This window comes from Pundamilia nyererei, unplaced genomic scaffold (assembly GCF_000239375.1).
Source record: "Pundamilia nyererei isolate P.nyererei 1_Seehausen unplaced genomic scaffold, PunNye1.0 scaffold00039, whole genome shotgun sequence".
Lineage (NCBI taxonomy): Eukaryota > Metazoa > Chordata > Actinopteri > Cichliformes > Cichlidae > Pundamilia > Pundamilia nyererei.
In genome coordinates, this window is record NW_005187440.1 from 2,177,514 (window position 1) to 2,205,449 (window position 27,936).

Here is a 27,936-nt window from a genome sequence, read left to right on the forward strand (position 1 = left end):
TTCTCCAGAGAAAAGCTAAAACTCTGTCAACAGAATATTCAAAGTTTGTTGGAGCAGAGGGATAACTTGGAGAGAGAGATAGAACAACAGAAAGTAACAGACAACAGGTGCGTTTAAAATAAACCAACTGGTCTTTGGTACTTTTATTTTGACTAATTTTTTTTTGTCTTTCTGTTTAAAATTGTCAGCGTGGCTTTGTTTCGACTGCGAGCCCAGCATAAGCACCTATGTCAAAAGCTGCAGAGTGAGGAGGAGCTCGAGGGCCACATCAACATTGAGCTGAAGCAACTAGAGTGAGTCCAAGAAGAAAACAGGTCTTGATCTAAGAGGCATTAGTACTGCTAGAAAAGGCCAGCACCCTTATTTGCCGCAGTTATACCACTGCATTGACACTGAGAGCAAACACAGAGGGTGGCAGATAATTTTGTTGCAAGAACAGTGTATTTGTGTTTTGGTTTTTTTTGCATTTGTCAGCATGTAACCAAACGGATTTGCTGTGTTTGGGTGTCTGATAAAGCTTCAAACTCAAAAATGTATTTTTCTAACTGGTCTTCATGGATTGTATTTCAGCACTTCAGTGGTATCCTAGAAAACACACCCACAGCTCTGCAGCCCCTTGTGGGGTTTTTTGTGCACTTTTTAGTCATAAAGCCTGGTTACTCAATAAAGTAATAAAGGCTGTAAACAATTTTGCTGTGTAAAAGATCTGTAAGGAATCCTTTCTCATTCTGCTGTTAGGAAGTGTGGGTTTTTCTAGAGGGAAATAAAATACTGTAATGGTTTCAGTGCAGGTTTAGAAGCTTTTTAAACAATCATACAGCCAGGTTTAAGCTGGCCTCTTATTTGAACGACATTTATAAGATAAATAAAAATAACAGTTTAGAAATAGGATAGAATAGGAATAGTTTGGGTGTTTCACAGTGCAGTGCAAATCTCTGCGTAGTCAAGCTGACTATAAGCTTACAGCTTGTAATGAGAGTATTTCAGTCAGTTAAAAAATGTCAGTATGAAATGTCTCAGAACAGTGTGAAACTGTTAAAGTCAAAACTTTGTATGAAAAGTGTCACCTCTTGGTGAAACTGCCATTGAAAGAAAAGGGCGTGTTTATAGTTTAAAGTAGAGGGATCGGGGATTTTTAATTGCATGTGTTTTCAGGGCTGACAGCTGGCTGATATTGAGGTGGTAATATTCATCGTATTGACTCTACAGATACTTAGTGTTTTTAGAGTTCTCCCATTCATTTTATTCCATCTGCATGCATTTGTCCTTGCTCCTCAGACTGGAGCTGAGTGAGGTGGAAGTTGAGCTTGGCAGATGCTCCTTGCTCCGGCAGGAGGTGCAGGAAGAGGAGCAGCTCTTCCAGGTTCTTAAAGCCCAGAAGGCAGCAACGAGGCTGCAGCAGGAGAGGGAAGCCAGCCAAAACCTGCAACTCAAGATGAAGAATCTGAGGGAGTATGGAAAACAGCCATATTTACCCTCCTAAAAGCTTTGCTTTTTCCCCTGATTTGTTGTCCTTATTATGCATAGAAAATTCAAAACGATTTGTCATTATGTGAATAACTAAGAGTGATGTGTTGCACATAACCTGAGTGAAATGACTCTTGTAGGCACATTTTGTTCCTGTGTATCCATTATATTTAAAGCATGTGATTATTTTCGTGAGAAGCCTCTATCACAAGCCAAAAATAGCCATGTGATGATAACACTCTGTGTGTAAGTGTCTGTGATTCTCTTCTGATAGTAAACAGGCAGCCATGCTAAAGAAAGAGAAGACTGAATGTCAGAGGAAAATCGAAGAGGGCCGAGAGAGCTGCAAAATAGCTGCCAAGTACTTGAAACAGACTGTAAAAAGGTAATCAGCTTTCAAACCAATAAACAGTGTCAGAGGGGTAAAACAAAGATGTGAATTATCTCAGAGGACTCATTGGAGAGCTGGCACGTCCTATTGATCGTTCGCACATCCTGGCAAATTGCATTACAAGCAGAGTAGACATGACACTTGAAAGAGCTCAGATTTATACATCATTGATCTAGCTGAAAGTGATCTGAGAAGACAAAAAATCTATTCAAATCTTGATTTTTCTAAAAATCACTAATTACTCAAGCCATTAGAGTCTGTTCTGGTGTATAATAATTTTGCATGATATTTCACAAATGTAAATTTTAGCACAATTTACACTTCAATTGAACCCATTGTGGAAATGTAGTGAGACCATCATAGGTCCTATTGTATATATTTTTTTATTTGTTAATGGAAACAAATTCTACACAGAAATAGCTGGTGCCTAGAAAGCCAAAAACTATAAAAACTCCAATAAGCCAATAGTTGACCTTGTGGAAATCCCATTTATACATTATGAACACACAATTTTATTAAAGGTTGTAAAAACTACACATACAATTGTATGTATGCTTACCAAATATGTATTTGTCTGTGGCTGAAGATAATCTGAAAATATTTGCTGTTACTTCCAAGTTTATTCCACCTATAAGTTGACTTGAATTCTGTCCTTTTGTACTACTTACGATGTCACCAGTGTAAATTTGGCTCAACCTTGGGTTTTTAATGCCAGGCAATAATAGCACATTTGCTGTTTTCTCTCTGTGCTGTATTTGACATTTTGCGTGCTTAGTTGGTGTCCCCATTTCATTCAGGATGAATCAGCAGGAGGCTGAGAGGGAGCGGCAGAACCAAGAGTTACTGGAAAAGAGGTTACAGGCTGTAAAGTCATTGAAAACTAACATAGAAGCAACCCAAGTAAGCAAAAGAACAGCATAACATTGTGGTTGTTTCATTAATGATGAGATAAAAAAGCCTATATGTTATTATTTTTTTATATCACTACTGTGCTTTTTGGTTACTATAACATCATTTTAAGTGCCTAAATTAACATTTGCATTATGAATTATTTAGCAATGAAGCTATGAAGTCATAGTGATCCAACTAGGCTCACTTTGAGTTGTGTGTGGATATGTACTGTTGACAATGCTTTGTTTTTGTTTATTGCTGTATTTTCTGATTAAACATATGATTCAAGGCAAATTGTGTGTCTAAAGAGAAAATGTCTCTTTGTCTGATGTCTCTGCCTTCAAACAGTCAGTTCAGTCTTAAAGCTGCATGTGGTCGAGTATAGCTTTATTAATCTGCCGTTGTTTCCTTAGGAGAATTTACAGGTCCAGCAAAGCAGAGCCAGAGCTAATGCCCAGAAGAAGGAGCAGCTACAAAGACAACTGAGAGAATCCCTGCAGGCCCAAGGAATCAACAGTATGAAACATATGTACCAGCAGAAACAACAGCAGGAAACAAAACGTAAAGAAGGGTATGTCCTCTCCTCTACTCTCCTCTCCTATCCTCTCCTCTCCCACACGCATGTCCTCCACTCCCACTCCATGCAGCAACGTGTGGGTGTTTTCTCTCACTGTGTGCTGAGGAATGCATGACCCCATTTCAGGATAATGCAGTGTTGTCGATTTACCCTTCTCAGGGAATTTCAGGAGAGTCAGAAGTCAAAAAGAGTGGAGATTGTTTCAAAAATCCTTCAGGAAGAACAGCTGACGAATAGGAGGCAGAGGAAGCCGGCACTGCTACTGCCCAAACCCTCAGCCACTGAGAAGTTCCTATCTCTGAGGAGGGCAAGTGAGAAGCTCCCGTACTACCTGGATTCTGTTCCCCCATCAGCTGCTGAGGAGAAAGCCACTATCGTGAGGGGGAATCTAAGATCTGAGATGCCTACTATGAAATGATTGCTTGGAGGGAATTTTGAGCAATTTATAATGAATCGTTTGTGTGTGTTTGTCTTTGTCCAACAGTTCAGAGATTTCAGTGACACCAGCAGCTCCTCGTCATCGTCAGCTTGCTCTGATGTTGAGGACCTGGAGGGGACTGAGGAAAACGAGGAGAAAGTGAATCACCAGATCCCTACTGACAGCCTGGCTGAGCCTGAATTCTCCGGGCTGTGGGACCAACACATCAAGGTTGACTAAAACAACAGGCGACCAAAAGCAAACCTATGCAACCTGCTAAATTTAAATGGCCATAAATCACGTACCATTCAGCAGGCACATTAATATCCTAAAGATTGCACTCGAGACTCCTGCTGGTTGGAGCATGTGCATTAGACTGGAATGGGAATAACTCAGCATGGTCACAGTGAAGCTTGTTTAGGCAGGTGAAAAGAGACGCCATACACATACACATAAGCTCTGTACAAAGAGTCAGCAGTCAGGCCTCAGTGCTGAGGGAACAAGGTAGAGCTCTGTTTTTGAAAACTTGTGTTATTTATTTGGCAATAAATAGTAGATAGTACTAATGGCATTAATAATGATTCTGAAAGCATTAATGTGATTAGTCACATTAAAGAGAGCACTGTTTACATTTTAGAAATCGACAGCTAGCCAATTTTTTCCCATTTGTACATAAGCAATTGCAAGGCTTTCCATCCATCATACTCTAGACAACAACTACAGCTTAGCTAATATTTTAATATATATTTCAATATACAGTATATATAAAATAAGTCAAATTGAGTTGTGTTGATCATATCAGCATTGGCCTACAGTGACAATTTTGAGATCGTTCCATGGGAGTTGACGTTAAAGGTGAAAGTTTCTACACTAGCTGACTGACATGAAGATGAGAAGCCTCTGTGTCTAATCTGGAGCCCCAGCGCTCTTGAAATGTGGGGCGACGGACATCACTTCTCATTGTGAGCCCAGAGCAAGCGTAGCGTTGCAGCTCAGAGGTCTGAGCGAGTGACAAGCCAAGTGGAAGTGATCTCTCCTCCTAAAATACAGATCAGACTGACGCCCTCATCAAAGGGTACTTTTCAACACAGCCAGCACAACAGCAGAGCAGAGCGATACAATAAAGCTAATGAGATGATTCATGAGGGGGAGAACAGTGATTAAATGTCAACACGTCACTTTGTAACAAAGTTATAAAAGCGCTCTACAGTGCAGAATAAAGCATGGACGGAATAAAAATACAAAACGCTGAATAAGGCAGCCTTGTAAACCACACCAATACCACTAGTATCAAATCCACTATCTTGATCCATAATGATATCTATCCGTTTTCTACCAATTATCTAATTCAGTGTCAGGGGGTTGGGGGAGAAGGGTATTATTTATGACATAAAGCTCACACACTATTTTTAGACAACTGTGATAACATGTAGTAAGTATGACTCTTGAAAATCAAGTTTTGGTTAGATATCCTTTATTAATCCTGACAGAGCAACTCATTCCCTCCATTTAATCCATCCTTACTAGGAGCAGTGGGCAGTGCCTCTGCAGCCAGTGCTCCAGCTGTAAGCATATGGTCAAGGGCACAGTGACAGGAGAATTAACTTAGCATGTTTTTGATGGCAAGAGAAACTGGAGCCAGAGTGCTGTGTACATGCCTGTGCCCTAAGGTGAAGGTATTTTAAAATAACCTCGTGCCCAAGTTAATTTCTAACACTAGAAAAACATGTTCGCTATACAGTATGTTGGATGTGTTAGACCAAGCCTAAAAATGATTTAAACTTCCAACTATTGAATAACAAAAACACCTTAAGAAAACTTTTTGGACGATGAAGTTACCTGTTGTTTTATCACCATACAAACTCCTACATGTTCTATTCCAGGAATGTCAAACTCATTTTACATATTACAAGTGGACGGGACCATGAAACTCCTCTATCTGTTGGTGTAAATGAGTTTAACTCCACATTTAATCCTTCAGATAATTTAAAATAAGAAAAAGAAGAGCAATTTCAACAGTAGTTTCCCAGTTTTTCTACATGGCAGAGAAATGAAGGATGCCTCTGGGTTTAAATTATAAGAAATTATGATCCAGAAAAATGATTTCCCTTTTCTTTTTTTTTCTTTTTTTTTGTACTGTGGATCCATTTGGCTGCAATCTTTGAGTATCTTATAGTAGATTATTACTAATTAGCAGTTGTTGCTTTGCTTGTGTGGTTACAGAAAATGCCCAATGAGAATACTACACTGGTGCAAACACAACTGAGGCAAGAAAAACCTCCAATAGCGAGTGGAAAGCTCAATATGACTGCTAAAAGAAATCGTGGAAAAGAGTTAAAAGGGCCTCCATTCATTAGTAAACCAGAGGTCATCCTCTTCAAGGTATGAGGGGTTTTTTCAGTCCCAAAACACAAAAATGTATGTCTTTATTTTATTGTAGAATCTTTACCTTAAAATATAAAGTGCTATAAGGTAACTGCTGTTGTGATTTGGCACTATATAAGTAAAACTGAACTGAACTGAATTATTAAATTAAATGTTTTGGTCTATTTTAGGACTTTGATGTGGGAAAAATGTACAAGAAGAAAATTGTCCTGACTAATATCAGCTACGCAGTTATTAACTGCAAGTTTCTCGGGGTCTCCCCTCACTTGAAGAACTTTTTCACCATCAAGTAAGTTTTGTGTTTTATTAATTATAACAGCTATAACAGTAAACAAAGAAAGACCGAAAGTATTTGTTTTAGGCAACAATTTTAGGAAAATCTTTCTAAAATTCTCAATAGGCAATTTTACCATATTGAGGTTGATTCAGGAAGAGCCAATTACTCCAGTTCTACGAATCATGACAGACAAAGTAAATGTCTCTGAAGGGAAAACCAACATAGCATAGCATCAAGCAGCCCACTAGAACCCCTACTGAATCCCAGCTGAGGACAAAATAGATATATTTATCTCATAGAGATGAGAGAGACACCGGGGGGGGGACTGCATTAACGCAGCGGTGTTGCTTCATGGTTGTGCTCGTTTGCGGGTTAGAGTATTGAAGTGGTCGGGAAATCTGGTTTCAGACATCTGATAGTGTGGCACCAGAAACGGATAAAATTCCAGAAATCAAACATTAAAGGTCTGTTGTGATAAACTCCCATATGTATTAAACCGCTTCAGTTGTCACATTGAAACATCTGGTCGTGCATCACCATTTAGCAACCACTTCTTGTCATTTTTTAAAATATGATGTGGAGTGGTCGTGAAAGAAAAGCCTATCCTCCCACATATGGATGCCAGCTTGGATCACCACGCTCACAGCTCCTCTTACGAGGCTCAGCTACATGAGTCAGTCCATGTCTCTTCTATCTCCTCTCTATCAGCATGCCAGCAGCCCACAGGCCGAGCAGAGATGCATTGTTCTCCAGGTCACTCACTGTGTATCACTTTCCCATCAGCTCTCCCATAGCTTGATGTGGTTTCTTCATCTCTTTTCTTTCTGCCTGACTGAGTTGAAGAGTCTCGCAGGCTACAGCAGGGTCAGCTTGAACACTACTGATGCCGTTCTCGAGCTTTAGTGCAGGACCACTTGTCTGAACGTATCACCTTCTACATGCGAGTTCTCAATTGCAAACTCACATGTACAAAATGCACTTAAATACCAAATGGGTAAATGCAGGCATACTGTATACAACGCATAACACTCACTGCTTTTCTAGTATCTTCCTTTTATTTGAGAGAAGTAAAGTTGGTCGTCTCTTTGATTTTATTGATTTTACTTGTAGGTGCACATATTATAGTTTCACATTAGCTTCACATTTGCAGACATCAGATTAGTTCTACAGCACTAAAATAATAAACGCTGCGCCTGCTTTTCGTTCATTTTAATCACAACAAAATAAAAATAAGAATGTGTGAAAATTTTGAATTCATAAATTGTAACACAAAGCTCTAGTCAATTCAGTACATTCAGGCTTTCTGTTAATACAGCCTTACAAGGTCTGATATGCTCTATTACTCATTGTGGCTAACCTCCCATTAACCATCATGATACTACATGTCATGCTGTTGGATGACCATCCCCCAAATCCTGGACATTTTAATCACTTGATGCCTCATTAAATTTGTTACAGGAAGACAGCTGAAAATCTGAAATAACCAGATGGTAGGCAATCCGCATAGCAACCTATTGTATAAAGTGAGGAAAATGTATTCAAGCATATGCAGAGCAATAATAATATGAGCTCTCAAGGTTTAAAAAATAGCAGTTACTTCACAGCTGTTTGGTGTTGTTTTTGTGGTTTTACAAATAGAAGAATGCTATGTGGTTATAAGGTCCAAACCTGTGTTACATACTCGGAAAGCCCTGGATCAGGAGTTGATGGTTGGTGTTTGCAAAATAATCTTTGAATCTTTGAATTAGAAAAATGTAAATGCTCTTTACAAAACTATATTTAAAAAATTCAACTAAATAAAATAAGTTTACATTATATTTGGGATTTGTAGGCAACGGGGTAGAAAGTGAGTAAAAGTATATCATGGCCAGAGTTTCAGCAAAACAATAAAAATACTTGGAGTGAGGCTCCAAGTATTTTTCATGAATTCATTCATTCAAATGTTAACCCTAAACCTACAATTCAAGAATAAAATACATTATTATTATTATTAGATTACTTTCTCTCTGGCAATTTAATGATACATGCTCAAAAGGTACCTTACCTGTGAAGACATAAATGTTATCATACACTGATCATCCATAACATTATCACCACTGACAGGTAACGTAAGTAACACTGATCATCTCTTCATCATGGCACCTATTATTTGGTGAAATATATTTTGTCCAGCAAATGAACACTTTGTCCTGAAAGTTGATGTGTTAGAAGCAGGAATTGTACTAAAACTACTCTTGTGGGGTGTTTCTGCACTGCAGTGCTCAGTATCTAACAAAAGTGGTCCAAGGAAGAAACAGTGGTGAGTCAGTGACAGGGTCATGAGAGGGGAGTGGGCTCGTGTGGTCCGATCTAACAGACAAGCTACTGAAGTTCACGGTGGTTCTGATAGAGAAGTGTCAGAATAGACAGTGCATCACAATTTGTTGTCTATGGGCTGTATAGCTACGGAGCAGTCAAGGTGTCCGTGCTGACCCCCGTCTACTGCTTAAAGCGCCACCAACAAAAAAATGTTCTTGTCTTAGTTTTTATGACATTATAATAAAAATTTTACTACAGCACTGTTGGTTACATCATACTGCAGTCACAGTAGTGATATCAAATGGTTGGAATGATCGTTAAATTTAATATCAAGTTTACATGGTACTACTGTAAATTGTAAGCACCTTGTCACTGTATTTATCAGAATCACAAACTGCACCAGGATCATAAGCAAAACAGCCTAGAAAAAAAATGCTAAGTGGTGTCAGAAATCCTCGGTTTTACAAACTGAGTCACGCTCATACATCCTGACGAATGAATGCACCTGTTATACACCCTCCCTGTATTTTTCAGTGCCTGTTGTGTGTAATTATTCACACATGAAACCACACAGTATTGAGATCAGTCGTGACAACTGAAAAATCATCATGGCTCACCCAGCTAAAAACATTAGCACAGCTAGAGAGAGAACCAGGAACCAGGAACACACTAGACTTTTTCACACCAGCCCATGGTTCCCTGTACGCCCCCTGAATTTCTAAAATTGGCTTCGTTTCCCCCGACACCCCCTGCCCAGCGTAGGTGCATTTGTGCCACAATGGGCTCTGCTGTATCTTTTCACTACTGGTGCAAAAACCACAACAGCCTGGGCTTGCCACATTTGGTGAAAAGCCAGTGCATAGAAGTTGTGTTTTTGTAGTTAGTGCCACATCCTAGCATGTTACTGCAAAGGACTGGCTTAGAGGAAGACACCCCTCTGTGGCGTGTATGTTCCTGAGATCAGTTGTGAGAGAAAGCCGTGGACTGTCGTAGAAATGGTGGTACTCGGCAGATACTGAGGGTGTGATCACACGTACGGTTTGTTTCATTTGGTTCAGTCGTTTGGAAGTTTGTTACTGACAAAACTATTCACAGTGGTGACAAAGTAAAAGAGGACCCTTTAAGCCCAACTGCAATTACATTTAATGTCGAGATTTCCTCAATCCTGATAAACCCAATCTGATGAAAACACTGAAAACCATATCAAACCTAAACTGAAATTTGGTCTATTTAAATCAAGAACTGCCATAAATACAGAGACAACATTATCACTTGCACTGCTAATTAATAACCAGATCAAAAAGTACTGCTTTATATGTCATTTGACCTTTTTTTTTTTTCCAATTTAGACTCAAACTGTTTTTAAAAACCTGAAGTCTCATTTACACTGCATTGTAATGGATTTAACTGTACTATTTGTTTAACTGTATATTATGCTTTTGTCTTGTTTGCTTGTTGTCTTGTTCTCTCCTTTTTTCTGAAGCAAAGTTTGCTTTCATGCTGTTTAGGAGGCACATGTGCATCTTTGTCTTCTATCTTCTGTGGAAAAAACAAAAAAACAAAACAAAATATGAGAAAGTCCAGATGAGCCAAATTGGGCTTTCCCATGCATTGAAACATTAGCCTTAATTTTTCTCTTGTGCCTATTATCATACAGCAGCATACAATCAGAGCTATCATTCAGAGTGAGAGGAAAAGTTATTACACAGGAAAAATAGGATCCTACCGCAGTAAGATCAAATTCAGCGCAGTCCTGGTCCATCCAGGCTTAAATTTTATTCACATTTTCTAAGAAACAAAAAAAAGATGATCCAAGAAAAAAAACCCTGGCTGTCTGAGAAAAGCCCTTAATAAATGAACTTTACTTAATAGATGTGATATGTTCTCTTTGGTGTATTCAGTGTTATTCTCTTGCATTTTGTTTCTATAAAATATGGTCCTTTGTGGCTTCGGTTTGATTTCATTTGTTTTTTGTTACTATATTTGCATTTAACAGTAGCTCTCAACATAACGCATATGACTGACATTACCCATATGGAAAAGAAACTTATAAAAGACTTGCATAAGATGTGGCCTACTTCATATAGTGAATCATGTAAGGCTTATATGATTTACTCATGAAAGTGGCCACTTTCTCATTACTTTCATATATTGTTTTAGTAAGTATCCAAACATAAGAATTTCATTTATATAATTTTTCAAGGGATCTTATATCTGTTTTCACTCTTGTATGCTTTTCATACAAGTTTCACACAAGACAGATGCAAAGTTTATAAGATTTATATATATCTTTTCCATATGGGTAACACTCGCTAACAGGCTGCAGCCTGAGACACAACACAGCAAGACTAACATAGAATCCTGTTAACAAGTAATTAATCAGTCCTGCGTTGACAACGCAGGCTACCGAAAGCATATTTTTACTTTAGCCTAGTTTTCTGTCTTTTACACACACAGTATATGCATGTATAGGAGCAGCTGCGGTTCTAAGACCTGTGCATAGTCAGCAGTACTTATCTTTGAGCAAATACTAATAAGGTCTAAACTAACCTGCTGATGGTAAGCAAGCAAGTAGTAGAAATGTCTAATTTGCAGAAGTTAAGGGTTTTTTTGGTCATAGTATTTAATTGTGGCCTGGGGATGGCACTGGAAAAGTTACTGAATCGGAGAGCCAACTCATTAGAGACATCCTGCTGTGACAAAAAATGTCTGTGGACTTAATGGAAAATCATCCAATGGTTCTGGGGACAGTTTATCCAGACTCGGAAGCAAAAACTAGTCCTACACCCACTGTCACCCATGAATGCCAAATGTATGGTGACAATGGGTGTGAAAAGTCACAAAAGTCAGTAGGTTTTATCTTCCAAGGACGCTTAAACGTTTGTATGCCAGAACAACGTTTATAGAATGCCGTCAGTGTCAGTCGAACATTAACGTGGAGTCTTTCTTATATTTAAACTCAAACTTCGAGTTTCACCTGCTCTTCTAAAGGGCTCTATCACCCGTTTGATTCCTGTAAAAGATTTTTTCACACTGTATAATTGAAGATCCTTAGACAGCCTTATGTATTATGCTTGTATCCAATTGAAACCATCAAGTTGACAAAGTTAGTTTCGTCTTCTCAACTGCCTGAAAACTGTCAAAGTTCATTTCAGTGACTGACATGAGAAAACCACACTGCACTTAACTGAGTCTGTTGTTTTATTAATCGCCCTCTTGGTAGTCTGTCTGTGTCTGTCCATTTAAAAACATCCAAATATGAGCACCAGTCAGCGCTGCAGTTAGACTTAAGTTCTGTGACAGGCCCATATTTATTTCAGCCATCTGCCTGAGTGTCTTTTCAAGCAGCTTCACTTTGTTTTTTGATAGATTAAAAAAGTATAACCTGCCTAAAGATTTAGTCAGCCTTAAAAAGTTGCAGCTTTTATATGTTGTCTAAAACTGTGAAAAGATTTGTGCATTATTGTACTTTGTAGCCACCTGATATAAAGAGAACCAGATCTCACTTCAGAACAATTAGCACAAGAGAAAGATTATTCAAGTACTATTGACACACATGAGACAGAGTTTTCATGCTTCTCAGTAAATTGCTTTCAGAAGTGGTTGCGTGTGACTATGAGGGTGTTTTAGCTATGCTGAACTGAATTATGGACAGAGACTCCTTATTGATTTACTATAGTAGAAGCCAATGAGGACAAGAATGTATAATTTAACCAAGAGTATAGTCAGTACTACTGTATAACAAAGCTTCACCACCTCAGTCCTCTTCAGTAGATATTAAAGGATAAAAACTGTACAGTATGGCCTCATTTGAAGCGATTTATATAGGGCTGTAGCAGGCTTTTTCAAAGACTGCCTCATTCAGAATTTAATCCCAAGTGAACTGTTCTATTTTCCTTCATATCCCTTCATACCAGCTGTCTTGAAGCTAGGAAGAATAGCACCAATAAAGTGGGAAATCTGACCAGGGAAAAAAAGATGAATGTGCAATGTGACATTTACTACCAGATTTACTCAGGTGGAGTTCTTTCATAGATTTCCAGATCACAGTGGTGAGCTGGATGGCAGCTTCAGCCAGGCTGCTCCAAGTTTTTTACCTGGCAACTGGACCAACAACTTCAAACAACTGCCTTAAGCTAAACTGAATGTCCCTTTGCTCACTGGAGTTGATGATAGTGCACATTATTATACTGTGGTTATAGGTTGTTTGCCGTTTAACTGTGTTTTTTTGTGTGTAGTATTTTTGACGTGTGTGCGTGTGAGACAGTCAATCCTACAAACAAAAAACACAGATGTTCTCTTTTTAGTTCATCAAATAGAAGCTGAAGGGCTTGAATGCTTATGTTTCTTATTCACGAAGCAATGCAACAACCAAAACAACATGAACATATTCTACAAAAACAAAACAGTAACGGCACATGAAACTTGCTATAAAAACTAGAAGCTCAACATAAGCTTATTTCCATATTCTTTTCTTATTGTTTTGGGTCTGTATTCCTCGTGTCAACAGAAAGAAAGCTGTAATGTTCATTCTGCTTTTTAACAGAGCTTAAAAAAATGGATGTGAGGCAGAGCGAGAAAAACTTGTATGAATCTCTTCAGAGACTCAGCTCTTCTCTTTTCAGACAAAGACGTTCACTTGGCACCAAGGTGCTCTCATCTACAAACAAAAATCCAGCTACGTCTTTAAATGTAGATTAAAGTTTACTATCACAGCAACAGGATCATAGTATTTTTCAAGCCCAACAACAGTTCGTTTAGGATCTGGTATATATTCTGTAACTGTAGCTGACTCCTAATTATGCACATAGTTCCAACTTCTTGTTTATTTATTGAATTTTGAGAATTCGCCTTGCTTCCCTGGCCGCCTGCCTGCTATATTTATATTGATCGGGCCTCTTCTCGTGTCTCTCAAAGGGCAGCAAGTTATCAAGCTCCTCGGGGCAGCATTAGGGTTTGTGCGAACATGTGCTGTGAGATACACATGTTGGTTTGAAATAGCTCACAGTCCTCATGTTTGTTTTCTTATTTGGAAATAGAATTTTTACTTACTTGTATGATTTCCCCTGCAATATAATAAGGATTAACTGCTATATTTTGTCTAACTATGGATTCCACTTTACATGGCTTTCATATAGAATAGTAGATTTTTGTTTCACTTTGTTTTCTTTGGCTTGTCAAGTGAGCATCAGGTTTACTTTTGACATTAGCTTATTCATTATAGTTTAGTATTTTATTTAGAGCTGCTAATCGTTTGTTGAAAACAGCAAATTTGCTGTACTATATTATTGCTGTCATACTCAGCCAGTCACAACAGATGGCTGCCCCTACCTGAGCCTTGCTCTGCTAGAGGTTTCTTCCTGTTAAAAGGGAGTTTTTTTCTCTCACTGTTGCCAAGTCCTTGCTCAAAGGGAGTCATTTGATTGTTGGGGTATCCTCTGTATAATTGTAGGGTTTTTACCTTCAAGGCAAATGCTGTTATATGTCTGTGAAGGTTCTCAGTCATCCAGGTCATCGTAGTCAAAGGAGCTTGCAGAGAAAAGCGTCTGGACTTCTTTAAGTTGCTTGAAGACGTTTCACCTCTCATCCGAGAAGCTTCTTCAGTTCTAAGGTCAAATGGTGGAGAGTCCCAGATATAAACCTACTATGAAGGGGGGGGGGGTTACTCCCACTAGGTTTATATCTGGGACTCTCCACCATTTGACCTTAGAACTGAAGAAGCTTCTCGGATGAGAGGTGAAACGTCTTCAAGCAACTTAAAGAAGTCCAGAGCTTTTCTCTGCAAGCTCCTTTGACAAATGCTGTTATACTTTAAATTTTGTTGCTAATCATACACTTCTTTATACCTCTACCAGAGCTTTGCATTAAACAGTAATATCCAATATCATGTTGTAATGTGACTCACTTTTTAAGCTGTGATCAAAAAATGAAAATAATCTTCAACTTTCTGGCATTTGTGTTTCAGCTTCCAGCCTCCTACTTTGTTATCCACCGGGATGTCATTTGACATGCAGGCTATTTTCCAGCCAATGGTTTGTAGCATCACCACTGCCTTTAAACATCTATACTTATTTTTTTCTTTAATCTTTATTTTCATCAAAAACTATTTCAGTGGTTATCACCTGTTGTTTCTTTTTAACTTTTGAAATCATACTTACTGTACAAATACTCAATAATAGGAATGAAATTAAGTATTTCTCTGAAGATTAATTGTGTGGTATCTTCCCTGTTTTATCACATGGAATAACTTAAACACAACATGCTAAATAATGAGTCTTTTACAGCAGGTGGATATTTTTTGCTGGCCAAAGTAGCTTCTTCCCGATTTGCCATACACGTAATGGCGTGAGGTTGTTAATTATCCTATCATCTTTCCTGCAAAAGTGTTCTCTGTAAGTGTCTTTCTTAAAATGTTGTGTTCTTCCTTCAAGATGAGTCATCTTATTTAAGATTTGGTTCCACATCCTTTGCAGCAAACAACTCATACAACTCCTCCACTGCCCCACTCTTTGTTTTAGCATCAAATTTTCTGCCGCTTGATCAAACATGAAGCCTTTGCTTTTGCTTACCACAAAATCATTATCTAATCTCTGCAGATCAACGAGGACTTGGAAGGAGAGCTCCAGTTTGCATCAGCTCTGGGTCCCTTCTTTGTGCCCATCAGATGCACTGTAAAGAAATGTATTGTGAGTAGTGAGCTATAGCCAAAGTTTTTGGTAATTACAGATAACTGCTAATTCTGATTTCATAAGCTTGCGTCTTGTGTGTATTTTGTGATGTGAATTTCTTGTCCAGTCTTGCTGTAGCTTTTTACCCTTATAAATTTAGCTCTAATAATTATTTAGGGAAATGAATTTGTGGCTAAACCAATCACACTGCATGGTCACACCACAGAAAAAAACACTGACTGCCTTTTTATTTTTGCTCACTGTCTTATTTAATCAGCTTTCTGTGAATTAATGTATGTAAAACTATGTACTTTGCCTGGCAGCTGTTCACTGACATTGCTAATTACAGGATGTGACTATACTCTTTCTCTAGCTGAAGGTTGACAGCCAGTTTATTGACTTTGGTTCGCACGTTGTGGGCCAGACTATTTCACGGACCATCACACTGACCAACAAGGGTGCACTGGCCACGCATTTCAGCCTGGACAGCTCCACATGTCTCAGTCCAGAAACGAGCTACGTCCAGATGCCACCACAGGTCTCTACCAACACATATGAGGTCAGCTGTTTATGTGGACTGTAAGAGCTAATGTTTCTTGGATACATTAAAGGAGAAACTCCAATATAGCTAATAAAAAAGTCAATTGTTCCTGCTTTTTTTCCATATACATTATACTGCTATTTTGTCTGTAGATTGAACAAGCAAAAGATTTTGAAACCACTGAAAAAAATTGGCATTCATTATTTTCACATGAGAGAATTCCAAAGCTTCTGTCTCAGGATGCCCATACCAGATATTATGGGTAAAAATAAATGAATATATTTGCCTGTTTGTTTATCTGAATAAGGCATCCAGTCAAAACACAGCAACTAACAACCAGAACAGCCCTGAATCCATTGATGCTGAAGATGTCCAATCAAAGCTACAGAGTCGGGAGCTCTCTGCAGGAGAACAGCAAGAACAATCAGGTAAAATATGGACACACACATGACATGATTATCCATCACAGTTTGTGTCCTGAACTAGAAAAACTGAAATCTAAACTACAATACATAATAGCATGAATTCAAAACTGGGCACTCTGTCTTTCTTTTCCCAAATGATTGTCAGTGTGTTTTACTCATGATAAGCACAGGACATGCTAAAATACCAGAATAGCAGTTTTTGATTCTTTGAGTAAAAAGTGCCCCAATGTTGACTGGAGAGACTGTAATGATTTTAGTTAATTTGGTTAATTTGTGCTCTAGTCCTGCTTTTTGGTGATAAAACTTCCCCTAGTGTTATAATCAGCTCATTTTTTTTGTCTAATGCATTTGTTTATGATCTTATTATTATTATGTCCTTACATGCAAAGTATTCTGACTCTGATTATTAGCCACAGAGTTAGGCTAATTTGTATTTAGTACTGTTTTCGCCAGGTATTAGCATGCTAACGCGCTAAACTAAGATGGTGAACAAGGTTAAATCAGTATATTGTATTCTGTCATTAGCATGCTGTGCAAACACAGCACCACCTTGGTGAGTGATTATAATATGTGGGAGACAGAGAGACAGTGTTACCCTGAAACAGTCTCTGGAAGGAAAATGAGGACTGACAACATCTCCTCGTGGTAGATGATTTCTTTTTTCCTCTGTCTCTCTATTCCTGTTAGGACATTGAGTCCTTGTAAGAACGAAAATAAAAGAACACACACACACAAAGCGGAGGGTTCACCTTGCTCTTACAGCTGATGACAACAAGGCATCTTCTCTTTCGTGTTCTCGCAGATCTGAAGTCTACATCACTGCACTCAGCACTTCCTGCTGCTGATGCTTTGATAAGCTGCTCAGTCTTTTGCCTCTGCTCTGCTGGCTTTGGAAATTCTGTGTTGAAGTGGCTCCGACTCTGTTTCTTTATTTTATCTCTATTGTCGAGAAAGGCTCTTGGATGTTGGACCAATTTTGAGGCTGTTGATGTTCCTTTCTGAAGCTGACTGTAGTACATTTTGTCCAATATGTTTTCTGTGTCACAGATTAGTAAATAAAGGTCAGATTGCAGATTGGCATAAAAATGTTCCACACGTGTCCAAGAGGAAAAACAGTGTTATTTGTCAGAGGGCCTATTTGTCTGGATTTAAATGATATTTCAAATTTTCCTCCAGCGTACACTAAAAATACTGCTACAATGAGGCCAAGTATTACTTCTTCTTACTTATCACTTATTACTCTGCTCTTCCATCAACCAATTACAGGTTCACCATTATTGTTTTAGTGTTAGTCCGTACAAGGTGCCCACTTAGAGTAACTGCTCAACAATAAAACTTTGAGATGACTTGCATTTGTGACTTTTATCTGTGTGTATGGCAGTGTCAGAGGGTGTGAAAACTGTTCCTGGAGCTTGTCTTTCATCTGATTTGGACACTCAGACAGACCAGACCCCCTCAGACTCCAGTGACATAAAACTAAGAGATGTAAGTTTTCAGTCCTACTTCAAAAAGGACACCGGCCCTCATGGACTGGGATTGGGGACCGCTGTTCTAAAGTATTCTTTTATCTATTAAATATCCAGAAATAGCATAGACTGGAAAATGCATAGACTTCTGTTAAGTAAGGTAACTATACAGAGTTTTGCAAAGTCATACCCCAAAAGCTCATTACGAGGTCGCAAGAAGCCCGGTCTTTTGTGCTGAAACACATTTTGCCTGGGCTAGTTACAGCTATACATTAATATTTATAGTCTGGTATACAATTGTTGCTAGTAGTAGTACTGTTATGTAATCTAGCTTTGGTGTTTCTGTGGTTTCATAGAAAAAACCCTCATGACTATGATATACTGGTAGTTTTTCAATATGTTGTTTTTTGAGATTCAGTAAACAACATATTGTATATTTGACTGCTCTTAGGAAGATAGAACAAGACTTGAGGATAGTCTTGTAGGAAGAAAGTCAGCATGTCTGTTCTAATAGCGACAGGCTGAATTAAATTAAAGTATTGAGTCAAGGGTGAGGGCTGTGAGTCAGTCAAAAATGGTCCATCTTCTTTGGAGCATGAATCTTCTTCTTGTCAAATCATAAAGGGACTGCATTTTTATAGCTGAGGTGCCAGAAATCTGCCCAGATTCTGAAAAATTTTGAGTGGAAAGTCGACATTTTGTCACTATTGTGTGTCGTTGAAAGACTCTGCTTCTCTGTTTTGTTTTTAGCAATGATGCTGTGTGTGCCTTGTGGCCCATGTGAAATTCTAGACTTTTCAGGGTTCATTACGTCTCTCTGGTGGGGGGCTAATGGTGCATCACCTCTCCCTCTGCTATTATTGCGACTGTGTGTGTTGCGTGCGCCTGCATGCCCTCGGCTCGATCGTTGTCATTTTGACTGATATTTTCACATTGTGTGGTTGAAGGCTGGTGTCTTAAATGGCAGATTATCCATCAAACTATCATGATGCCACAGTACTGAGGCACTTGCTGCATCATTGGTTTATTACTCATTTTCGTTTATTACGCTCTCACCACCTTGACAGTTTGCCTTCACTGTATGTACACGAGTGTATGCCTGCATACCTTTTAATGTTACATAACTGCACCACAGCTTTCACTTTCTCCTTCATGTATAGGAATACCTTTGTGTCATCAGGTAAAACTAAACTTTTGTCAGTATAAAGATGTGTAACTACACATTTAATGTAAGAGAAGTGCAGTATCAACAGTATGTCTGTCCATGTTCAGGTACGCGGGGGAGAGATCGGGTCATTTGAAAGTGTCAAACTGGAAATTATTTTCACTCCAACCATTCCAGGAGAGACCAGACTGGACTTCTCCTTTAAATTCTCTGATAAAACCAGCAAACCAGTAAGAAACAGCTTGTTTTTTAGTCTTGTGAATTACTTAGGAAGCAGACACATTTATAGTTTACAAAGCCATAGAGTAAATGAATCAAATGATATGTTTAGTGCATGTGACTGAGGACTCATTCAAACAGATACCCATCCATGTGAGAGGTGTGGCAGTCAGCATGCCTGTATGGGTACTTCAGCCCAACATTGACCTAAAGATCTGCATGTTTGACCGCCTTTATCAAGACACCATCATTGTCCAAAGCAGGTAAGTCCCAGAGCCTGAGATGGTTGTAAACCTTCTCATCTGGTCAAGCTGATGTCCAGCTGTTTCACATTTAGAAGGAACTCATTACTTTGTTTCAGAAGGTCTACACATCAACCTCTTATGCACAAGTGACAGTTTATTACAATTTGTTGAATGCTTACACAATGTAGTGGTCTTTAACGCTAAGTATTGGAACAAAGTGTATAAAACCATTCGTTATCACTAGTTTCCAAGGTGATTTGCATCTGAAGTTAAAACAGTGACCAATTCAGAATTCATTAGATTTACATTACATCTTAGTTCTACGTGTATTTAAAAAAAAAAAAAAGCACAAAAAAAACAACACATTTTTTGTTTTTTTGTTTGCAAAAAAAATAACTTAGCTACAACTTTCCCCACTCTCTTTAGAGTTTGTAAGAATTAGCAAGGAAATGTTATAGAGTAGTTTCATAACTGAATACATTTTTTTAAAGGATAAGAATGTTCAGTTAAGTACAGGACATCTCAAATAGTTTTGTATCTGAGACATTTAATGTTTATAATAATGGATTGGATTTATATAGCGCTTTTCAAGGCACCCAAAGCGCTTTACAATTCCACTATTCATTCACTCTCACATTCACACACTGAAAACTAAAGCACCCTTGTATCCATACATTTGTAATAATCATCAGCGTTATGTGTTGTATTGCTAACAAGGCATGCTATTCTGCATGACCAATGACAACTAGAGTCTCAAGAAAAGTTAAGTGTAAGAGTTGTGAAGCTGACCTCAGCGTGGGATAAACAATGGCTTTTACCCTTCAGTCATAAAAGGCTGGTGTGTGTGTGTGTGTGTGTGTGTGTGTGTGTGTGTGTGTGTGTGTGTGTGTGTGTGTAATACTAGTTTAAGTCATTTTAATTACTTAATTACATGAGACTAAAGCCTAAACACTGTGTGAACAGTGTATAACAATAATATGACAGATTTAGACATACAATAGTAATATGACAGTATAAGGTACCTGTCTCTGGGTAAAGTGCAATATGAAACAATTTAGTACCATGTTTATATGCATGTCAGTTAAGAGTGTTATTATAATAGCCACTTTTGTAGACATTTAACCAACGCAACATTATGCAACAGGTGGCCTGTTAAAGCGTCTTCATCACAATAAAATGTCTAATTTGGTAGAAAGACTATATAGATAGCCATGACAGCATATGGCAGAGAAACAGATTATGCTCTGTTCCAGTATGTGATGCAAGAATACTGCTTAAGGCTTGTTTAACATTATGGTGGCATTTAATACATAGAGGGAAAGATCTGTGTTTCTTTCTTTAGACGTTTTTCAAATATATGCCCAGACTGATAAAAAAAAAAAAGCACGTGGAATTTATCTTTTTGAAAGTCAGTGGATGCACTAAAAGCATATGAGAACATATAAGCACATAGCTGTCTTTGTAAGAGCTGTGCAAAGTCAGTGTGATGTGAACCAATGCTTTTCTCTGTACTGCAGCGTATTACTGTGAAAATTGCCTAATGCACAGCCAGTAGACATGTGTTTCTAGGAAACAAGTCATGCAAAAAGAAGTACACTGCCCGGGTTTACAAAAACAACATAACTTCAGTAAATTCATGAACACCAAATCCTAAAAAGTGGTTGTCCCCTCAGTGTTTTACAAAATACATACAAGAGTGAGGCCAGCAGGGTAATGATTTTTACTAAATAGCCCTTTCATCCACCCAGCCCATATAAGTCTCTTAACTGTTGCCTATATTGTTAGAATATTATTTTAACTGAAGGAATGAAATGCATCTTAAAGTTTATATTTTTAACAAGATATACGAAACCCTCAACCTAGAAATGAGTGGTGCATGTCATATTCCCATTTTATTTGTTGCTATGCTCAGAAACATCCTTGAAATAGAGTTTGGAAAGTGGCGTGGACTGCTGATGTAGCATGCTGGCTTATCTGCTGAATGCACTACTAAAACTCCCTCATATACTCAGTCTCTGCCAAAACAGACATTTTCACAGCAAAACGGCTCAAGGAAATCCCTTAAAATTGACAGGGCCCGCTTACTTTTCAGTCCAACATCAAACTCTCCGCCTAACTACGCTTACAGCCAAGTAGCGCTTTGAGACATTTAACAATTCAACGCGTGGATGAAATATAATAGAGATGAATTAACGGATAAATGTTCCTAAACAAAGCATGGCATCGCCACAGTCCTCTTTGACCGATACTGTAGCACAGAACAGAAGTAAATCCTCTTTGATTATGGATGTGATGCATTATGATGAGCACATGAGGTTAGGAATACACCAGGGGCAGTAGCATTTGCAGCAGTGAGGTCCATCACCTAGCCAGTCATTGTATCACATCATGTGGGGGAGGTAGTGCATGTGTGGGGGTAGGGGATTTGTGACAAATGCCATCTGGTCCGCTGGCACACCAGCACGTGTGACAACATGACGATGACAGTGTCAGTGTGAAGTGCAGCTTTTAAAGTAAAAAAAAAAATGCTAATGCTTGCACCAGCAAACCGTGCAATATGTCACTCTGCCTCCAAGACAATAATTTGAACACAAAATAGCTTGGCAGGCTTTTGGGGGGAAAACAATAGGAGAGCTGCTGCTTTCATCATGGAATTTGTCACTTTTTTTTTCTTTAAGTAGTTAGTAGATATCCCACAAGTCCTCCCAAGTTTGTGACAGATTTTTTAAGAGAAAAGCACAAAGCATAATTGAATATGTCCATCTTGTCTGTGAGCCAGTGATTGGAATATCACTCCTACTAATTGAAAGTATTTTTTTAGGAAGCTTTAAAATGTGCAGTGTTTGACTTTGGCTTGTGAGCCGGTGATTGGAATACTCTGAACACAGTTGGCAGGGTGTTTTCTTTTTTAATATTTCAAACACTCAGCCCCGACTTTCAAATACTCCTTTGCTGGCACCAGATGGGGAGTTGAGCGCTCCTGCCCAAACCCAGCCACAAAAACACAACCACCCTGCTTCTTTATTTCACAAAGCCTTCTGTCCTTGATTTTTCTCCCTTTTCTATATTTCTAATGCGCCAACTGTACCTTATCTTAGTCTCAGTCTGAGACCTGTTTAGTTTGGCCTGAGGAATGAGATCAAGTTAACCTTTTTTCTTTACTTTTTATGTGAAAATAGCAACATACAGTAAATACTTATAAAGAAAACAGTTCTTCTGGCAGGTTAGTTTTATTTATATATAATATGTGGGATAAAAGGAGACAGTGCTGCATTATGGGGACAGTTGCCTAGAGCGCTTGCCATGAAGGCTTGGTCTCCCATGGGGCTTTGGAGTACATGTGGAGTATGCAAGCATAGCCACCTGTCTCTTTTAAGAAAAGGCAGAGCCACTGCTGCAGCCGTGGGCACTCGGAGTCCAGGCACTTGGTTATTCAGCACTCTATGTAGACTCAGCATGAGTAACCTCTCTGCAACATGACCTGATATCATTCCCACTAAACCTTGATGATTGTAATGAGTAGCATTATTATGTGGCTCTAATAAAAGAAAGTTTAACTTTTTAGGACTATTTTTACGGAGCCCCCAAAGGGCCACAGTGGGAGTTTTTTACAGACGTTTCATAGCCTGCTGGAGCTTCTGTGAATCACTAAGGCAGTAAAAGGTTGTGTTTTTATGTTGCCTCTCTTTGCTGCATTATTCTTGATAAGAGACATGAGCTCTTTTGTCCATTCGCCTAACCTAGCATTTGCTTAAAGTTTTTGGCACTGAAGAGTAGAAACTGATGTTAAATATAGTGAAAGAACGTGAAAAAAGTTACTAGCTAGATTAATTTATATAGTAACTGCCTAAAACTAGCCCAGGCAGGCATCCAACTGCAAGTAGTTCCAGTGATTTTTATTTAACTTGTTATAAAGAATGCATTATTGTTAAACCCACAGCACATGCATGAGACCACCTGCATAAACTAAACCAAACCCAGAGGAAATATCATATCTATAGTCATATATTCAACACTATTTTCACTTTGTCTTCACTCTGTTGTTTGATAGTGTGGAGGTTAGGTCTGTGCGTCAAGTTCTTTCACGCAAAATGGGAATGCCGTTTTGTTATGGACCTTCCTTCACTTCTTCAAACTGTTGTACATATTTAAAATTGATCATGTGCATCTTAAAGTTGCTGTTATGCAATAACATGCAAACCTTTACTTCTTTTTTGCCTAAACTATCACTGCATTACACAGTATTAATACTTCTGTGGATTTCCACTAAGCATTGCTTCAAAAATAAACTGGTCACTGCCTGCCAGTAAAATCAAGACAGGTTGAGTTAAATGCCCATGTTAATTAAAATCCCTAATTACCCTAAATTGTTATGTAGCCATGATTATGCCTCTGCCAGCAATTTGAAGGCTGTCATTTAGCTGGCATAAAGATAGCAACTTAATATCCCCCAAGTGTCCCTGTGAGTCCTTGCCTCGGGGAAACAACCATCTGGCTGACCTCCCTGTTCAAAGTGGGCCAGTTCTTTTGAGAGGAGAATCAAATAATGACGGGTCCCTCAGTCTATTTGGCCACAGCTCGCTAAAGGCTCACCTTTGTGTCTTTTGAAGATGAAAGCAAGCACAACAAAATATTATGTATACACGTGTCACCTCCAGCAAACTGTGTTTTCAGCTTGTCTGTACTGTGATTGTTTTTTGAAGGTGTGGGCTGTATTGGATGTGTTGGAGAAATTCCCAAGGTGACGAGCCATTTATATCACAAGCCTCAGCTATAACTGAGGCTTGCAGCCACGGGCACAACCATCTGTTGAAGCTTGTGGAAATTAGGTCACTTAAATTATACTGATTTGGGGTAGATTTCTCCATAAAAGACATTTTCTGTGGGTGTCACTGAGACCAAATTCTTTCAGTACCTGCTGAGTCCTCGAAGGATAGCAGGTTTAAACAGGGTTTCATCATACTTTTGGTTATTACACTTGAAAGAGCTAAAAAAAGGGACTCATTCGGAGGCATGTTTGTCTGAGGAATCCAAAAACTAGAAGTTATAAAATTACCTGACAAACTTTACATTAACAGACTATACAATACAATCTGGATTCCTTACTATGATCAGCCCAGCCTAGTCTTTAACTTCAGTTTTAATTCATCTGACACCAAATCATACAGGATATCTCAGTGCAATTCACTCCATTTTTTAGAGAGAAACCCAACAATTCCCCTTTGAGCAACCACTTGGTGACAGTGTGAAAACAAAAAGAATCTAGCTTTGAACTAAAAACTGAATTAACCTCAAACAGAAGAAGTTTTAGGGCGAAATGTAAAATATATGTACATTTCTTTGCCATACAATAAGTAAGCTACCCTTCATTTAACAATTAACTTGAGAAAGTTAATGAGAAACAGGGAGTGTTGGGGAGGACTGAACCAATAAGCTCAACTCACTTCTGCTCATTATTAATTTTACCTCATTATAAGCTTTTTAATGTGGTCCTCCACAACAGCCCCTGCTTCTTATGTGGACGCTCAGACAGTTAATTGTCCATTCTGAGTATTTAACATCTGAGATCCGCTTCAGATAATGTGGAACTGCCATCTTTACCTTTATGTCAGTAAAATAAAGTATTCTTGTATATTGTTGCCTGCGTTTTATATATCATGGATTATGTATTTATATGTATATTTTTTGCATGGCAGAGCCAGCACAGCTTTGAAACTGACCTTTGAGGTATGTCAGGACATGAGGAAGCACATGGAGATCCTACCAAAGACCGGCTTCATCCAGGCTCAATCAAGCTTTAGTGCCCAACTGAAGTTCATCCCGAGGTAAGGAAGGACACACAGAGGATGCAATGATAATGGAACCACTGGAGCAGTGATAATCTTATTTTAGAATAACCTTGTTAAGATTCTCTCAGCCTTCTATGAAAGTGCAAACTGTTTCACCCCAAAGAGAAGTTGTAATATATTTTGATCCTGGCTTACAGTTTTGTGTAATCTGCTTCTTAAAAAGGGTAAACAGTTTTTCCGTGGAAAAGCTGCTGTAGATTATGTACGCTGCACACTTAATGTTTTAAAAAAGCAGGTGATTATAGTAAAGAAGAAATCGATACACTGTTATGACGGGACAGTTCATGTTCATTTTAAAAGCTTCTAAGAACAAAAACTACAACTGTTAACTTAGCTAACTTATCATATTAGCCTACTGTTGGTGTTAGCTATTTTGCACATACGAAAACAGTTCAACAAAAGTCAACATGCATATCAATTTCTGTGAACCAGATAAATCTTATTACTTAATACTGCTTTACCTGTTTAGCTGATATCTTTCCACTTATGCCCACTGACTAGGGATTATAGAAAGCTAGATCACAGGTTGTTGAAGTGAACAATGTTAACAGTGCTCTCTTGCTCTCCAGGCTGCAAAGTGGGAAATAAACTACCGGTTTTCTCTCACTCTGTTTTATCAACTACTATCCATGTACCTTGGGCAACTTAGCTTCCATCTGTGCCTCACAGTCAGTGCTATAGTGGATTAATGTGCACTACAATTATTAAGTATAACACAGCCCACCATCTCAACCTTCATTTGCCAGTTTAAGCCACCTGGTTTAATAGCTTTTGTGGCGGAAAACAATGAGCAAAATAGTTAAAGAAGCTGTGATGAGCACTCACTGCGTCGATTTTACACAAAAATTTATGCTAGCTTACTTTTTGTCTATAAATCGTGTCTCCCTGTGTTGTGGCTGGCTACAGAAATCTGTTGTGATATTGTTACTAGTTTACTACAACGCTTTTTTGACACAATTCCCTTTTCCAAAGCAAGTAAATGGAGGAGTCTTACAGAGTTACAAAAGGCAACAATCTGAAGCCTGTCAGCAGCCAGCAGGTATAAAAGAGTTTGTACAACACACCTGCCCTCTAATCGCAGGGGCATGAAGGCTTGTGATAATGGTTTCTAATGACTTTGAAGGATGTGGTAATTCTTTCAAGAACAATACAGGCTCTATATTTAGATGGAGAGGCAGGAGCTGAACTGTGGTTTGAATGCCAGGAGAGCGGACAAGGGGACCCCCAGGGCAAATATGAGAGGCGTACGGTAAAAACTCTGTGTGGGTGTCAGTATTCTTCTGCCCACACTCCTTTTTTTTCTCGTTTCACAGTTCAACAGCCTTGCGTATTGATAACTGAAAAGACATTTGTGTATGCATAAATAAATAAATAAATAACAGGAGGTCATTTTCGTTGCAAATGACAAAAGTTAAGGGCATGCAGTGGTCATCATACAGTAGGGTGGCAGTAGAGGAAAGTGGGAAAATGTCAGTAATCTGGCTTAGCGAATCAGCAGAGGTTTTTAATGCGAGGATTAGAGTCCAGCTTTACTTGTGCTGCTGCTGAGATGGTGCATCCTTCATGAGCACTAACACAACTACAGCTTCACCCCCTCCCTACTCTCTCTGTATCACACTTCATCACTCCATCTCTCTCTCTGTCTCTCTCTCCTGCTTCTGTGGCGTCTTCTCCCACTCGCTCACACATACTTCTCTTTTTCCTGGCCTATCACCTCTGTGCTTAATTATACTTCTTTCTCTTTGGGTTTTTCTCTCTCTCTGCAGTCCTCTGTGTTTCTGTGCTCTTTCACTTCTCCAGCTCTAACTCTGCATTTATTCTGCCTCTTTTTGTTAGTATCAAGCTCCTCTCATCCCTCAATGCATTCACGATTCACCACTGCTTATATGATGGTCCTGAATCTGCTTATATAACCTAAGACACCAGACATAGATCCGTGTGCTCTGAGTGGCCAACACTGTTTTCACTGTTCTCATAGTGGTAAATCGTGTTTATTTGTAGATTGTACATCCAATATTAGAACATTAAGCTCAGCACGGTAAATTCTGAGAACAGAATATCACTAAGTGTAAGTCTGGCATTAAATTGTTTTGCTGTGTTGCTTCATTTTTCAGTCTAACATCCTGTGTTTATTATCCTTATTTTCTCTCAGGTAATTATGTCACAGTCTGATACACAGACTCTATATTAACAAGATAATATCCTGTTTAGAATCAGTTCTAAATGTGTTTATTTATTATTTTTGTCAAGGAAAAAGGTATATGATCACAGATCAAGACAAAATGAATACACCTTTTACTGAATGTACACTTGTATTATGTCATTGATAGGTAGCAGATGGTATGTGCATTTTTTAAGATTTTGCTGCATAGCCAAAACCTGACTGCCAGCTGTATACAAGGCATGTTGTATTGTTTTTTGTAGCAAGAGTGTGGTGCAATTGGAAGCGGCAGTTTCAACCAAGTGGCCTCAATTAGTTGTTTTTATTACAGATCTAACAAGGACATGTTTGGTATAATGTGCAAGTAGATTGCAAGTTGAGTGAAGTACAAAAACAATTTGTGGCTCTAACCCTAAGTGTCACAGTCTGGCTGGCAGACCGTGGGGATATGGGGAAAGAGGACCCAGGCGCAGAGCTCTGTGTGCAAACAGTG

General features: G+C 38.7%; 1 protein-coding gene across 3 annotated transcripts in view; it reads left to right on the forward strand.

Moving 5' to 3' along the window:
* cfap74 (cilia and flagella associated protein 74) overlaps positions 1–27,936 on the forward strand; it is a 49,839-nt gene that overhangs the window by 2,352 nt on the left and 19,551 nt on the right. For 2 of the 3 annotated variants that reach the window (XM_013910270.1, XM_005730738.1), the window contains exons 5-22: positions 9–107; positions 189–293; positions 1,279–1,452; positions 1,742–1,852; positions 2,656–2,758; positions 3,163–3,320; positions 3,486–3,702; positions 3,811–3,975; positions 5,968–6,126; positions 6,300–6,418; positions 14,670–14,736; positions 15,301–15,390; positions 15,746–15,931; positions 16,221–16,341; positions 17,720–17,823; positions 19,077–19,199; positions 19,330–19,451; positions 25,130–25,258. In XM_013910270.1, the coding sequence (XP_013765724.1) occupies positions 9–107; positions 189–293; positions 1,279–1,452; positions 1,742–1,852; positions 2,656–2,758; positions 3,163–3,320; positions 3,486–3,702; positions 3,811–3,975; positions 5,968–6,126; positions 6,300–6,418; positions 14,670–14,736; positions 15,301–15,390; positions 15,746–15,931; positions 16,221–16,341; positions 17,720–17,823; positions 19,077–19,199; positions 19,330–19,451; positions 25,130–25,258 (2,352 nt within the window). The remainder of the gene's footprint in view (positions 1–8; positions 108–188; positions 294–1,278; positions 1,453–1,741; positions 1,853–2,655; positions 2,759–3,162; positions 3,321–3,485; positions 3,703–3,810; positions 3,976–5,967; positions 6,127–6,299; positions 6,419–14,669; positions 14,737–15,300; positions 15,391–15,745; positions 15,932–16,220; positions 16,342–17,719; positions 17,824–19,076; positions 19,200–19,329; positions 19,452–25,129; positions 25,259–27,936) is intronic. The other variant, XM_013910271.1, reaches the window with a different exon arrangement.